General features: G+C 25.6%; 1 protein-coding gene across 1 annotated transcript in view; it reads right to left on the bottom strand.

Moving 5' to 3' along the window:
* Positions 1–7,231: 7,231 nt before the first annotated feature.
* Positions 7,232–18,104, bottom strand: part of LOC142329990 (meteorin-like protein) — a 165,049-nt gene continuing 154,176 nt past the window's right edge. Inside the window, exons 4-5 of the mRNA XM_075374988.1 lie at positions 12,842–12,898; positions 7,232–8,413 (exon numbers count right to left, since the gene is read on the bottom strand). Of these exons, the coding sequence (XP_075231103.1) occupies positions 8,073–8,413; positions 12,842–12,898 (398 nt within the window). The 3' untranslated portion in view covers positions 7,232–8,072. The remainder of the gene's footprint in view (positions 8,414–12,841; positions 12,899–18,104) is intronic.

Raw genomic sequence — 18,104 nt, 5'->3', positions numbered from 1 at the left:
TGCCTCTAACAACTAAGGCCAGGGACAACAGGCCCGGTTATGCCATTCCCGGGCCCTGCCCCAGCAGCCAGGTCTTGGTCATAAGTAACTCCTCCCACTTCTTGTAAACCATCTCCTTTTCTCATATAACCTCAGCCACGAATCTCTCTATAGTCAGCTGTTCCTCTTTACCTCATTACCTTATTGTAGTTTTCAAGGTAATCTCTTTTATTTTATATTTTGCTTTTAGATTATATTTAGGTTATTTCTTAGGTACAATTGAATTTTGACAGTATTTTTATTTTTTTGGTGAAATCTAAAAATTAAATTCATTGACAGTATAATTTTCAGTAATAATAATCCTAGATAGACTTACGACAATAGTTTGATGTAATGGCCAGTTGTTTTTTTGAATAAAATTAAATCTTAAAATTCTCAATAAGAAAATAATAATAATAAAATGCGTTTTAGTCCTGGATTAATAAAATACATCCTCTTAAAACATATTAGTTCCACAATATTTAATGAAGTATGATCCTACAAATTGGCAGATGTAAAGTAAAAATTAAATGCCAAAAGTAAATGACTTAAGTTCATGAAATAATGACTGTAGTTTCATGGCACACTGCTGGCATTTAACAATGAGACTAATTACAACAATAGCCTCAATTTCAAAATTGATTTAGAATGCCATTTAAAATAGAAAGAAAAAAAATATTTTTAATGCTATGCAAGAAGGAAAAAAGAAGTTAAATCAGACAGAAAAGATTGTGACAGATGCCTAATAAGTAGAAAAATACTCAGAATGCAGTAAAAGTAATGGACTAATATTATTCTGGAATATTGAATAGGTCCCTGTAAAAAAAATTCTAATCTTTTTTAAAATGTGTGTGTGTATGTATGTGTGCATGCGCCTTACACATGTTATGACAAAATAATAAAGAGTTTTAAATAAAGGTTGTTTGATTTACTTAAACAATAAATTATATTATAATTTTTTTCTTTAAATGTCACTTTTTATAACTTTTGTTCTACTTTTTCAAAGAATAAGCTACACCACAAAACATAAGTACTAATAAATATTCTAAAACATTCTCATTCTATTTTACAGGGCAGACATACTTTTTTTTTAAATTATTTTATTTCTTAATAGCAACGTACAACATTTGCTGTATTGTCTATTAGCATATTAATACATTTAAAATGAACAATGTTACAAGTAATAATTGTAAAGGACATAACAATGCACTGAAACGTAAAACATTGCATGATTTATTCATGAGCTGCATGGACAAGAAGTTTTTTCTTACCTTGCAAGTAATTTTCTAAATGTTTTGTTTTGTTATGAATAAAAGTAGAGAATAAAGATGAACAGAAAAATAATAAGAAATTCCTCACTCTGTAAATTATTTATTAATTCGTTATTTAATTAACATTATGAACATATTTTTTTATTTTATTATTAACGCCACATTATAGTAAGCATTAATGAATATTCGAAAATAAATTTATTAATGATTACAAAAATTTACAGTAAAAAATTTCATCACCTACAAGTAATTAATTATTAGCAAAGTATGTGATATAAAAATTAAGAGGTTAAATTTGAAATATATATATAATTTGTTCTATTATGATGGTGCCATGAAGGCATAGGACATTTTTCGTACAAATACACCTCCTGAATAAGGATAATAAAAGGTAAAATTATTACAACAAAGGATTTAAATCAAATCTATATAGGTAAAAAAATATGTCAGATAAATATATCATTCCGCATTTATAAAGAACAAATCCAAATTTACATCCAATGAAATGAATTTCTTCGAGACCAAAATGAAATGAACCTAGCTTCATAAAAGTATAATATACCTACATAAAATCCTTGGGCACTTCTCATAATACCTACCGCTAATAGTTAAGAAGGTTTTATCATATCACTAGAACTAAGACAAGGTGATATGCAAGAAATGTTCAAGATAGACATAAACTGAGAAGATTAAGACAGCTGAACAAGATGCAGATGGAAGAATGATATTAAAGAGACTATGAAGGATGCATATCTACAACTAGAAAACCATTACGATTGAAGAAACTGAAGAAAAGCTGTGAAGAAGTGATGACAGTTCTAACAACTCATTAAAAGAGAAAAAATGAAAATAAGATAAATTTACATTTCAAGAACATACAATCTCAATGGTATTTTACTTATCCACATTTAATCTATGATAAGAACTTGAATTAAGCTTTTATAAATTTTATAAAACTGTATGATGATAAAAAAAAAACCATAAAGAATTCTTGCTAATTATTATTTAAAATATGAAGCATTTTCTTATACTTATATTTTTTTATTTAATAATTTTATATAATTATATTAAATAATATACAAATAATAATTACAAATATATAATTTATAAGTTATTAACAATATTTTTTTTAGGTATATACAGATATTTATAAATTTACAAAAAAATCAAATTTTTTTTTAATTTAAAAAAATAATGATATACACGTAAATGAACCAAGAAATGTGTTTTTTTTTTTATGTCTTTAGTATAATTCAATAAAACTAAAATATTTTTAAATTCATATTAAATAATAAATTTTAATTACCTAATAAATTTTTACACCATTTTTTTCCTACTGAATTTCAGTGTTCAGTTTTTTTTTTATAAGTTAGTTAGAATTACTATATAATATTATGTCCCATCTTCATAAATTTTTTTTTCATATTAAAAAAAAAATTTATAAACACTTTTCTTTTTATAAAAAGTTAACATAGTGGACAAATATAACAACTAATTTGTTATTAAAAAATAAAAATAAAAACAAAAACATTAATAAAATGTTTATTGGTCGCATTATATGGAAATTATTATTTTTATTTTTTTAATATATCTGTAAGAGAATTTAATTTTTTTTAAGCAGTAAATAAATAAAATTTCTTGTTTTTAAAACTATTTATTTATTTAGTTTTTCGAACATGGCACCATTTGGTACAATAACTATATATAATTTAAAAAAAAAAAACAGCTTACCAAATCCAGTTTAATTTCCTCAGGCGCTTTCGGCTATTCTGCTATTCTGATGGATAACAGTTGAGAAACTATTACAATACAGATGTATTCACATAGACTTAAATTTTAATTTTTGATGAATAATAAAATGATGATCAATTGTTATATATGTAATTCAATTGTGGTAGTTGTATAATTTGAATCATAATTATAGTCCTCTTGAAGATGGCAGAATAGCCGAAAGCGCTCGAGGAAATTAAATTAGAATTTGGCAAGCTATTTTTTAAAATTATATATAATTCATTTATTACAATAAATTATAAATTTTTTTTAATTTTGTTATTCTTAAAAAGTAAAAATTACATTTTTCAAATTAATAAATCAATATTACAGAAATTGAAAATATTAAAACTTTTTCTAATGGAACATAAAATAATAATTACAGACAATTAGCTGAGAAAAATGGATATAAAATTTACTGGTTTTGCTTCCAAATAAAATAAATTACAAAGCAAAATATATTTTTAAATACAATTTATTATAAAATAATTTATGTCTCTTTTAAGTCTAAAACAAACCTATCTGTATATAATAATGAATAAGTTTACAAAAAAGAATTTATTCTAAAAAAAAATTAAGTACAATTTAAAAATAAAATGGTTGAGAATGAACTGAAACTTAACATCATTATTTGTGTTGTAAGCATTATTTAATTTTCACAAAATTGAAAAAATGGTATTACAATTTAAAACAGTTTTCCATTAAAAAAAAATTAAAAATAATTTTGGGTAGACAATTGGAATGTGTTACAATAAAAAAAGTATTTTATTAATTTTTATTAAAGCAACCCTTATCCTGTTTAGCCTCCGGGAATCACTGTCAGGTATTACTTCAGAGGAAGAATGAGGATGATATGTATGAGTGTAAGTGAAGTGTAGTCTTGTATAGTCTCAGGTCGACCATTCCTGAGATGTGTGGTTAACTGAAACCAAACCACCAAAGAAACCGGTATCGATGATCTAGTATTCAAATCTGTATAAAAGTAACTAACTGCCTGTACTAAGATTTGAACGTTGGAACTCTCGACTTTGAAATCAACTGATTTGCAAAGACGCATTCACCATTAGACCAACCTGGTGGGTCTTATTAAAAAAAACCTAAAAAATGCTATGTATAAATTTTAACAAGGTAAAATGACAAATAAAAAAATTCCACAGGAAATGTAAATACTTCTCTGAGCTAACATGACTCAACACAACAGGCCATAAGTTTCATATAGGTAAGGTTGCCTATGAAAACAAGTCAACAAAGCCACTATGTTTTAAGAAATGACTTGAAAAAACTTGACATAAAAATTTTCCAATTAACTTTAAGATTGGGTGAAAATATCATCTAAAGGCATTGGTTGAAGTGCAAACTAAATTTTCACACGCCACTTTTACCATTGTAATCTTCCAACTATCATGTTATAACAAGCCAGTATTAAAATATTTGCTACTTCCACATAACATTATTGTAAAAACAAACAGATAAGATAGAAAAAGAATATCATATCATAGAATTAAAAAAAGAACCATTATAGATTAAAAGTAACGAATTTTCGCTTTTAATTTATTTAATTAATTAAATTTTTATAAAACACTAATATATTCTCATTATCACAATAAATAGATCTAAATAATAAAATAACTATTAAATAAAATTATAGAAGTTATATTAAATATATAAAAAGAATAAATGAAGGAAATTTTTTTAAAGAAAATTGATTTGGCACTAAGAATTCACACAACTAATTGGCAATAAAAAAAAAAACAACAAACACATATATAAGCATAAGAATAAGCTAGAATATAGTTAAGCAGAATTAATAAAAAAAATAAATGAATTCTACCACCAATTGATGATTAGTTAAAAGTTTTTTTTTAAGGTTAGAGAGTAATTTATAAATAAATAATTCTGTAAATAATGTTTTCCAGAAAAATTACAATATAAAAATAAATATAACTATAAAACTATTGTTAAATTCTTAAATATTTAGTTATTATTAAAAAGAAATCTGTATCACAAAGTAGGGCAATTGAAAAAAAATCACACAACCTGATATCTAGATTTTACGTTACCTGGGCTGCATGACATTTTGATCAATATATTTATGAACTAACGGTAAAAACTGAATTTAAACACATTCTCCATTAGTAATGAAAGAAATTACATTGCATTACAAATAAACCTTGTGTGTACTGATTGCCACAACCTAATATTGTAGTTGAAAATATCAGCAAGTACAATATTTATAAAATTGATAGAACAGCCAAACACATTTAATAATAACGTTAACATTGTAGTACGTGAAATTATAATCTATTTACCTAAATACTATTACTTAAAAATTTATACTATTTACCTAAATTATAATTTCATTTGTAAAAAGACAACAAATTATAATTAAATCTGAATTGTTCAATTATATCCTGTCTGTATTACTTTTTATTCTTAATAATAAAAATAATAATTAAGTATACATGCTATTGTCAATAAAACGGGTTGAAACTTATGATACAGATGAGTTACATATTGGTTAGGTTAACTGAAATTTCCATTTTATTACACAGAAAAAGTAATAACATATAAAAGTAAAAACTAAATTCTTAATATTCATTGCACACAAATATATTGCATCTTATGGTAGTAAATTAATAGTAATAATAATATAATAATTTTTATTTCATATTATTCTAAATTAACAGGTTTTTTTTAATATTATAACAATATGATTATAATTTAATAATAAAAGTAATAAAATTGAAATAATATTAATTAGACAAATTTATACTATACAATTTTATTATAGTATATTTATTTATATATATATATATGTATGTATATACAAAATATTACAATTATACAAAATATTTACAAAAATTATCACTTTCTTCATTAATAATTATACTAATAATATATTTATAAAATAAAATTTTTACTATAGAAGTTTGAGAGTAAATTAAATTACATTAAAATCATAAATAAAATTTTTATCACCGAAATGATTTTTTATGTGGTTTTTACTTTTCTGAAATTAAAATTACTCAGTTTTTATTTAATACATGAATAAAATGAAAATGGACATATAAAATTTTTATTAATTTACAAAAGCAATAAACTTATTTTATGATAAAATATAACTAATATTAAATTCTAAAAAGATTAATTCACTGTATAATATACTTTTTAAAAATTACATTATGGCATAATTTAGTAACGTGTGAAATAGATTAAGTGAAACAGTTTTCATAAATAAATTTAATATTAATCATTAAATATATGTATATAATAAAATAGATTTTTTATTATTATTATTAACTTAACGTAACAAATAAGATTGGATATACGATAATGTAGAAAGACAAGTTCATATATTATTCTGACCTTTTGATATCATTCACTTAAAGTTAATTACATTTTAATCCATTAGAGTAACATAAATAGAATATGAACAATTGTATTAGGTGTTTAAATGGATGTTTATAATCAGTGAAGTAGAAGAGAAAGTTAATTATAAAAGATAATAATGAAATTAAATGAAATATAATTCCGGTGAATTATGGTTCAAATAACACAATTTATATTGGGTATAAAGTTACGGTACATTACTTCTGGGTGGTCTAAAAAATAATTAACACTAAACTTCAGCTCTATCTCATTAAAAAAAGGAAGTTAATCTTTAGGTAAAATTATCCAAATGAAATAAAAAATAAGAACATAAAAATCTAAAGATTATTAACTTTTATACACACAAACACTAATTTTTATTGGAAAATAAATCTGCTTAAAAATTTTATAATTAACAAAACTTAATCTAATTTACACAACCTTGTCTAAAATAAGCTTTTATTTTAATTATTGAAAAAAATAGATATAAACTCAATGGATGATCAGGAAAATGACAAAAAAAAGTTGCCTACAATAAGTTTGGAAAAATCAGTTTGATGTATTGATTATTTATTATTAAATAAAATTTATATATCATATACACATGAAATATTAAAATTGTTCTTCTATCCATAAAGGAAAGAAATTAAAATAGCAATAATTTATATTATCGTATAATTATAATGGTAACTTAAAAAAAATCTTTACTGCTTATTTTTATAACCGTATGTGATTTTTCAAATGTTAATTATTAGTAACAAACTACAATAATAAAAATTATTAATTAATTAAAAAAACGGTCAATAAAAAATTAAAATTATATAATTAAATAAATTTAACTAAATATTTAAGCAAAATAAACAAAAAATACAATCCTGAATAGTGAAAGGAACATCAGCTCAAATAGCTACACAAAATATAAATTGTTGCAGTTACTACTAGTTCACACAATACAGTAATTAACTTAGTCCACAAGAACAGAAAAATTAAATTGATTTTGAATCTATATTTCAACACTAAATTGTCAAAATAGCTTTACAAGATATTACAGAAGTTTTTTTAGGATGAAATATTCCTAACAAATTCTCATACAACTACTATGAAACAATTTTAATTTTATTTATTTTACCTTGAATAGAGTAAAATGTAACCCAAAAAAAAGAAGCATTTTGAATGAACTATTTTCACTACATTCCCTATAAATACATAACCTAACCGTAAAAAATAAACCTATATTTCAGGTTTGGTTATGAAACTCTATACTACAAGTTTTATGATTTAAAAACTAGCATTCATCTTTTCCAAAAAAAATTTCATTTTGTAATAGTATTTATTTTTTAATATAACAAAAAGTCTTCATAAAAAATAACAAACAGCAGTCTACATTAAATATTTCTCATTTAAGAACAAGTTTTATAAACAATTAAAAATTGGAAAAATGATTAAATTTTTAATAAAGAATGTAAAAAAAATTCATCATAAAAGGAATAAAATATTTTAAAAACTATTTCACTAAATATTTTTATAATAAATTTTTAATTTTTACTGACTTTAATGATAAAAAAATTGTTAAAAAATGAAACAAATATTGTTTAAAATGGTATAAGCCATAACAAGAAAAGTAAAACAAGCCAACATACCATACTAGCTATGAAGAACACAATGTGCACTGCCTTTAGCATTTTCACTCCGTACGATTTCTGCCCAATCTTCTAACCTTGGAGCACATCTTAAAACTAAATCTCCTAACTTTCTTCTTCCCATAAATACAAATTCACCAGCTCCTCTTCTTGCACCACAATGTTCTGGAACATGTAATTTAATTTCTTCTTCATTATCTAAACTGCTAATATCATTATTTTCAACCGATTCCTCTAAATCATCACCTGGTGTCGATTCTCGTAATTGCTTTGTTACTTTCACTGTTAATTCTGATACTTTAAGATCTTCTAATGTTTCAACACTTCTTATTATTCCTCTTGTAACTGAAACAGAATTAAAAATATAACCGATTATGTGATATCCACAAATGAGATTATTATAATTTAACTAAAACCGAGCTTAAAATAATAACAAAAAATCATTACCGAATTAATAATTTTATCTAAAATAAAAATAAATTTTAAATGTAAGATGTATATTACAACAATGGTAAAATCTACATACTGAAGTTAATTTCAATTATATATCATACGAGCACACGTAACAGATAAATATTTTTAAAAAAATGAAACAAAAAACTGGTAAGGATTTTAATGCTAAAATTCTTTATTGGGTTATAGAGTTGTGTAGTTAACTTTGTATAAGTGTTTATTTTTTTCTTCAATTGATTTTGATTATTAAAATTTAATTACCATAACTTATCTCTTGCATAATGCACTTCCTACTGATGATTGTTTTGCTACAAGAAATATGAAGTAATATTAACTATATTTAGAATTACGATGGAATCATAGAAACATGATTTTAATGTTACTTAAAAGGGTGCAGGAAATTTAAACTTTTAAGCTAAATGATGATACAGTCTGTGTGAAAATTGTGTCAAAGAAGTTTGTTAAAAATTAAATCAAGAGTATTTGTTGTATAATTATGAATTCCTCGCATTATTCTGCTGCATTTAATTATTATTTTATATATATATATTTTTTTTTAATATGAAAAGAAAGTTAGATAGCATATTACGTTTGGCAGTACTTTAATTTGTTTTGATTATTAGAATATTAATTATATTTTAATACTAAATATTATAATACTTAATATTATAATACTTATATAATATATAATAATACTTATTATAATACTTAATATTATATATTTTAATTGTAAGGTTTATTGGTTAGTTATGTGATGATTAACAGGTCATAAGAGTCATTTAGTTTTATGAACAATATTATGAAGGGTAATGTTAAAGTAGAAGGGTAAGCGTTAGTATAATTGAGTTATATAAGTATATAGTAAAATATTTGTGTTATTATTTTGTTTTAAAAGTATTATAGTTCTGTTATTATTCAAAAAACAATCCGAAACCTATATGCCTCTAGTTTCACTAGAGGCAAAAAATATTTTTAAAATTTAATGTTACTAGAGGCTTAAAAAATAATAAGAATAAATAAAATATATTTATAGTTTCTGGTAATTATAAGCATCACTTTTAACATTCGAAGGATCATATTTTTTTCTTAAATCATGATCAGTCACGTAGTTTATGATCTAATTGGGGAAAAAACTTATATTCATAACCTCCATAGGTACATAAAAAAATAAGTTTTCAATATAATCAAAATGTAATGGTTAATAAAGGGTAAACCTAGAGACACACAATTCATCTCTAGATGCAAAACAGAGTGAAATCAATTATTATTAAAAGACAAAACGACCTACTTAAGGAATAATATTACTTAATTAGATTTATTAATTAAATAATATTACTTTTAAGATACAGTAAATAAAATTTTTTCTTTCAATTTTGCTACAAAAGCTTTTATGCAGAAAAATTCAAGTTTATGAATATAAAAAAAATAAAAGAAAAATCAAGTGTACAAAATGATATGTTACTATTTTTGAGAAATAGCATAATATATATTATTGGACATTAATCTATATAATTAAATGTCACTTAATACAAACAAAATTCTATAACACTCATTACAATTAGAGAATTGTAACAATTATCCATAACAGAGGCATATAAGGCTCTACATCAAGATGATGACAAACATCTGGTCAAGCAATCCAACAATTGCACACTAATACAGGAATGTAAAAATAAAATAACAAGCTCTTCATTTATAATTTTTTTTTAAGAATTTCTCCATAACCTTTATTACACAACTCATTTGACAAGTGTTTTCCTACTTTTTTCTTTCATATTGACTACCATCTATATTAGCTTATTCTCTATCATTATTATTATTACAATGATTTATTTATTCTTTTTTTTTTTTCAATTCTCTAGCCCGTAAAAAAGAAGAAGAAATAAAAATCACATCAAATTTATTAATTAATAATAGGCTAAAAAAGCAAAATTAATCAGTTAAAAATAGATTTTTTTTTTAAATTTCATCTTTAACACATAACTAAAAAAAAAAAAAAAAAAAAAAAAACAGTGTACATACAGCTATATTTTGAAATTTTTTCAATAGGCAATGACACCTAACCAAACCCCACACATACCTACACATGTTCTAAAAAATATGTCCTCACTACCCACATTCGTATAATAATATTTATACTAAATAGACTAACAATGTCCTCCACTAACCACCTAGACTAACTAACCACCTCCAGTGTTAATAAATGAATGCAGCAGCGCAAAATTGTTTGTAGAATAAATTACAATAAAGTTGTAATGTTAAAATTCAGCCTGCATTTTAATGTATTATAAGGATTTTTCATATCAGGTTTTCTACTTTTTAATTCTCCAGTAATGGCAAGGAAAAATGCTAAAATACATTCATTTATTCTATAGGGACAGTTTATTTCGAAGTGTTAATGAACTTTTACAAAATTATTACCTACCTAATGAGAAAAACGAGACATAACTTATAGCCCTAATCTGGGATACGACACATTACTTGTTTGACACATTAGAATAAATTTAAGTTGCCTTTTTTCTCATTTTTTTATCTAAGAAACTTCATTACTGTTTCAACAAACTGATAAAAAAAATTTCAGTTCTTAAAATTATAATTTCTTGAAATTTACTCAAACTAAAAAGATTTATTAAACCTTAATCTGGTATCGACTTCCAAGAATCAAAATTGAAAGACTTGAAAAAGTCTTTATTATAGTTTCCTTTTGAAGTCGATTATAATTTTTTAAAGTTTATTTTATATTTTTCGTTTCATTTTTATTTAAAATACGGGTAGATTTACAAAAAAAAACTTTTCCCACAAGAAAAAGACCTGCATCATGATAAAAAGAAAAAGAGAATAGCGGAGAACAACATCAAGAGACTATTTACAAGCATGAATATATAACTACTCCCTGGTATGTAGAAATATGTATAATTTTTTATTCTGTCTATAAAAACAAGAAAAGTAATGTATGCAAACTTAAAGAGATTGTTGCAGAGCACGAGAATTACCTGAATGACATCAGGCTATGCATCAACATCCAGATTTAGTTTTAAATATAATACTAGGCAACAATGATGACAAAAAAATCTTCAAATCATCAAAGCAGAACAATATAGTGATTTGTTTAAAAATCATCCACATAAATTAATATAGTACTTTTACTATATTTTTTTACATCAGAAATTAGTTTTGTAGTGTGTGAAAAATGCCAAGCCTGATCAGCATTCAAAACCAGGACTGATAGATGAAAGGATGATTACAGCAAAACAGTGTCACTCCACCAAGAAGATACGCTGAATACAGATCAAGAGAAAACTTAACAGTCCCAAGATATAACTGTACATTTGTATCTACAAATGTACAGTAACACCATAAAGAATACTCTCTAACAAGATTAAATTCATAGCATATAAGTATTATCTTAGCCCACTAACATCAGATGTGAAACTTGGATTCAATAAAAAAATTAATGAAAAGTGCCTGATCTATCCAAGAATTAAATTATATGGATAATATTTAGTACAATAAAAGATAAATATAATTAGAGTAAAGAAAAAAACAGAGAATTGAAAGTCTTGGATAAACATCCAAACATTATAGCTGTGGTGAAATCAAGAGTACTGCTCTGGGAAGGACATATAATTAGAAGGCAGAAGCACAAGGTTGAAGGAAGCATGCAGGAAGATGCCAGAGGGAAGAGATGATGGCTGGTAAAGTCAAAACTCAAATGACAGGATCGGACGAAAAAGAATCTTATTCATATCTGAGCAGAACAAATAGTAGAGAAGTGAAAGGTATAGATAGATAAGGTCTACAAGGCCAAGAATCAATTTGGGTTTATGTGGCCAAGTAATAAAGAACAATGCACAGATTTAAATTTAAAAAAAGTTAAATGCACTTGTTTAATAGGAATTAAGTAAAAATTCCTTGGCAGTAAATCAGTGTCTTCCATTAACCCCAACCTTTCTACCATTCTTTGGTAAATAACTTGACATCACTTTACATTTCATCAACATTTTGTACAATTTATCAAATTAGCTTCTTGGTCTATCTTATGATTTCTTTTCAGTTAACCAAAACTTCAAACATTTTCTTAACCAATAATTCTTCATTCATTAAATATCTGAACTATTTCAGCCATTTTTACTCTTATTTATCCTATAGTGTTCAATTCTTATATTCAGCTTTTCATTATAATTTATAAAACCAGGAAAATATTCTACAAAAACCAACTAACAACCTAAAATAAATAAGGTACTATAGAATGTCAACGACCTTCTCAGCTATAAATATTAATAATTCAACATAAGAAAATATTGAAATAATAAAACTTACCAAGGTCACTTGAGCAGAAAGCATGTGTCATTTCTTCTGGCGAACATGGCCTGCATTCTGAAAAGATAAAAAAAGAATAGTTAAAATATTTAGTTACCATATGATAGCTGTTTATGCATAAAGAAAGTGTGTGTGTGTGCGTGCGCACGCTGGATATATGAATGTTGCAATATTTATATTTAAAATTGCTGTAATGATAAAATTCTGAAAATAGTTTATGTAATATTAAAGCAAACAGACTGTAAATGAATAAAAATATTGCATACACTTTTTCTGTACTATGTTAAAAGACATTCATGCATCAATAACTCAACCATGTAACCCAGTGGCAGTCAACCTTTTTATACCTACCGCCCACGTTTGTGCCTCTGTTAGCGGTAAAATTTTCTAACCACCCACCGGTTGCACAGTAATGGTGGTTTATAAAGTAGGGAAGTAACTTTACTTTATAAAATTTATAAAGCAGAGTTACAGCAAGTTAAAGCATATAATAATAATTACTTACCAAATAATTTACGTCAGACTTTCGCTAAGCTTGGCAGAACAAATTTTTATAAAACAACTTACTGTAGTTAAATCTATCTTTTTATTTATAGTTTTCATTCATAGAAGCATGACGTCTGATGACATTATATTTAATTAATTAGATTAATGACATCCCTGAGGCTAATGCTGCGAAACTAAATACAAGATATCTTTCTTTTTTTCCTGTTTAGCCTCTGGTAATTTCCATTCAGATAATACTTCAGAGGACGATATGTATGAGTGTAAATGAAGTGTAGTCACTGGAACTCACGACTTACAAATCAGTTGATTTGGGAAGACACATTCACCACTAGACCAACCCGGTGGGTTAAATACTAAATATCTGGCTCAATTTATAAAAGGAACAAACGAAGGTCTCCTCTTTTGGAAATATTCAGCAGGTTTCTTTCTTTGATCATAATATGATTATCAGCACTAAAGCCTGACTCTACAAGATATGAGGTAGGGAAAGGTATTAATAACCCAAATCTCATTTTCCACATATTTGGATAAAAGTCAGGCACTTTTTTATTTTGCCACAGGTTTTCATATCCACTACTATCGAATTTATGTTTACTTTCTACATCATATCTAATTTCTAACAGTTCTTCTCGGCAAGTTGTATCAGCCTCTTCAATATTTGTGGTAAAAGGATTTTTCACCCAGTCATACACCTGCAATTCAAAAATATCTTCAAATCATTTTTTCATGTTCAATTTAAGTTCGTTGAGGCGGCTACTGAATCTGTTAATATCCTCTGGAGTTCATCATCTTTTGTAGATGATAATTTAGAAAACTTATAAAATTCTCTCTTCAGTAGATTACAACGAAGTAGTTCAAGTTAGTTAATAAATAATGACACAATACTTTGGCAACTTATAAGTTTTATTAGCTCCTTGAAGCTGGAAATTTACATCATTAAATCTCTTGAAAATATCTGCCAAATAAAAGGCATCATTCTTTACTCTTTTTAACTATTGACACAGATTGGTCTCATTATTACTTTCAAAAAATTGTATAACACTATCATATAATGCTACAAAATGGGCCAAATATGTATTCTTTGACAGCCACCGGACTTCTGTGTGCAAAATTAACCTAATAAAATCTTTATTATCACCCTGGCAAAACTGTCAAAACATTCTATCATTTTTTGCATTGGATTTGATCTTGTTTATGGTTTGAATTATTATAGTTAATGATGAATGGACACTTGTACTTAGATGTTTTTCTACAAGGTGTTATCTGTGCACCACGCAATGACTAGATAAAACATTTTGTATTTCTTCCTTCAAATAACCAACAATTCACGATAGCGACCTACCATTGATTGTGCTCCATCAGTAGTGCATGCAACAATATTATTATTCAAAGGAATATTATTTTTTTTAAAGTACGATTTCACATTATTAGATATAGATATCTTCTTGTATCTGTAATGAGATTTATTGCGAACAGTATTTCTTCTCGTAATGTATTGTCTTCATCAAAATAACATACATATGCCATCAATAAAGCATTATTATCTGCAATGGTAGACTCGTCCAATTGCATGGAAAATGAAGAGTTTTGGAGAATACTAAGTTTTTCAACTCATATTAACTACCATTTCTTCAATTCATTGCTTTACTGTGCTATCGCTTAGGGACAACGTTTTTAAAATTTCAGGTACATCCTGATGCGTTTCTGTTGAGATATATTATTTTGTAAAGGGTATTATCTCAGTTTCTTTAATATTATAGCTTTTACTACTTTTTGCAATGACTTGTGAAATACGATAAGCGGCAAATTAATCCATATTCGTTTGCTGCATGTTGTTTCTTAAATGATGCAACGATTGTTGAACAATTTTGAAATTTTGTATGTATTTTCTGAAAATATTCAATGAGCTTGTCCTTATCATTTGGATGCTTTGTAGACAGATGTTCTCGCAATCAACTTGGCTTCATTGCTTCGCTGGATAATGTTTTATGACACAATAAACACATTGGATGTAGTTTATTTATAACAGATTCTATGAAACCCATCTTCAGATACTCTGGCAAATAGTCATGAATTTATATCTTTTTTTGAGACATGGCTCACAATATATTGTTTGAAGCTGTAGGCAGGGTCACTCTCACAAATCTAACTGCATACTGACTAGATGCGCAAGCTATTCTGGGATGAGGTTCTTCTGTTTGCGATTGCACTATAGCACCATTTAGTTTTACTTACATAATGTGAACTACGTGCAGGCGATACAAATAGTATATTTTCTGAAATTTCAATTGTCAAGGGGAATTTTATAAAACCTAATGACAATGTTTTTAAATAATGCTATGAAAATTTTTTAAAGTCAATTAAATTAAAAAAATAGGAAACTGCTACAGTATCAGACAAAACCCCTGCTGCCCACCATGAAAGCTGGAACGCCCACTAGTGGGCGGTATAGGCCAGGTTGACTATCACTGATGTAACCAATAGGTTTTTTTTTTTTTTTACAGTAATTAATATCTTATTACAATATGTCTCAGTCAATCTGAAATTACTACTCTTCACGTGGTTAAGTCTGAATAATAATTTATTATTATTATTTGTTTATGAAAAAATAATAAATTTATAAACCCGTAACTTTCAAATTTTTAAGTTTTCTAAAAATTCACAAATTTAATAGTTATAATTATAATAATTTTATCAAACATGGGTTGTTAGAATGATTATTTAATTAATAATCCACTTAGAACAATTTTTTTATGCGTTCAACCGCTTTCGGAATAGAATTCCATCATCAGGAACTTAAAAGTGTATATTATAATCTTAATAAAACTAAAAATTGGTTGTCATATGTAAAGTATATAAAATAAAGCAGTGGTTGTCACATGTTTAAAATTGTCTCCATTGTTATAACAGTGGAGACATTCATAATGACAGGACGTTAAATCGACACAATTTTAAACACATGGTGACCACTATTGTTATACTTTATATGGTTTACGTAAGACAACAAAGTTTTAGTTTTATTAAGAATATAATACACAATTTTAAGTTCCTTATGATGAAATTCTATTCCAAAAGTGCTTGAAAGCATAAAAAGAATTGTTAGTAAGTTAGAATTACCATTTATTTTTAAATAAAAATAGACCGCAATACTTACTTAACCACAAGTGATGACAAAATTATTGGGAAAAAATTTAAATAATCAAAAATATTCAATTCATCTGGTATAACAAATAGATTTAGATGTGTTTTAAAAACTAAATAATACAGCCCAGAAGAGCATTTTTAAATGCAAGATGTATCATCAAATTTTTTTCTCTTTTTTGTTAAGGGAATTTTTATAGAAGTACTTTAAAAATATCAAATTACATTTTAAGCAAAAAATTCCACAGCTGCAATTTAGTTAGAATTTTTTTTTTAAATTCAATTTTAATAAAATTCCAGAATTATAATTGCATATTTTTAATACTTAGGGTGGAAAATCTTATGAAGTTAGAACTAAACACCGCCACCAGTCACATTTTGTTTTTGGGTTCTAATTAACAATATAGTCCAACCTGGCAATCCACAAATTTAACAAGCTGCAGTTACACACATATTAATAAGGCTGAAACGGCTACCTAAAGGACCTGAACCACGAAAACTGAGTAAATATCTGAAGACTTTCTGAGTATATCAGTTAATCACTCCAAATGTAAGAAATTAATGACATTGTGATGTTACTAAAGCATCCATTACTCACATAATACCAGTTTGATTTATCATTTAAAAGAAATAAAGGAATTGTTTGAAACTTTGGTATTACATTGACTAAATAATAACATTAACATAAATAATTAAAATTCTATCTTTGCTTTCACTCTTTCACCAGGAAACAATGCCGCCAAATTATAAATGTATTTGCAAACTAGGACTTGAAAACATTTATCTGATGTTATATTCACTACATTATCTTATACAGGTTTATCAAGCTCCAAATATATTTATTTTATATTCAGTTTCTTTTTTAAGACGACTAAAATTTGTCCCACTTAAAATTCATAAACATTATACAAGAGTTTTTTTTTTCTTAAAAAAGAACATAAAAAGTTAAAAAGTATAAAATATGTTATTCTAATAATAACAGAAATACTGAATAATATCTGTTGTTAAAAAATATTGAAGATGATGTCATAAAAGTGGTCATTTGAAATATTAGGTTGAAGATATTAGTATACTCTCTCATTCATTTTATACATGTGTGTGCATTTTAAGGAAAGATTCACTGGGTCAATTATATCCAACAGTTTTAAAAATAAATTAATGACCCATTTAATAATTCATTCACAGTTTTTAATTGGTGTAATGCATGTACATTTATAAAATAGCATTTAACACATGCAAGCCTTATAAATTTGGAAAGAAATAAGTACGACAGATGAGAGAGAGAAGAGGGGATAAGATGATGTTTCCAAGCATGCAAGTGAATGATATATAATGCCATACACTAAATGAGACATAACTGAACAATCCAAATGGTTGGTTGAGCCAACTAACAACTAAGTGGTAGAAAAAAGCAAACAGACGGTTTCCTGTTAGTCACAGCTCACAGGAGATGAGCAAAATACTAAATAAACACACATATATACATCACACATACACACACAAATGGTAAATACACGACTAGGGTTAACATCATAATATCCCTGCTTTAATTTCTATCTCTCTTGAATCAACCATGTATAGTACTATTACAATTAGGCCGACTACCAGTACAATA

The sequence above is a fragment of the Lycorma delicatula genome, chromosome 9 (genome assembly GCF_047948215.1).
Source record: "Lycorma delicatula isolate Av1 chromosome 9, ASM4794821v1, whole genome shotgun sequence".
NCBI classification, from domain to species: Eukaryota; Metazoa; Arthropoda; class Insecta; order Hemiptera; family Fulgoridae; genus Lycorma; species Lycorma delicatula.
The sequence above is the reverse complement of the archived record's forward strand: the minus strand, read 5'-3'. Positions and strand labels throughout refer to the sequence as shown.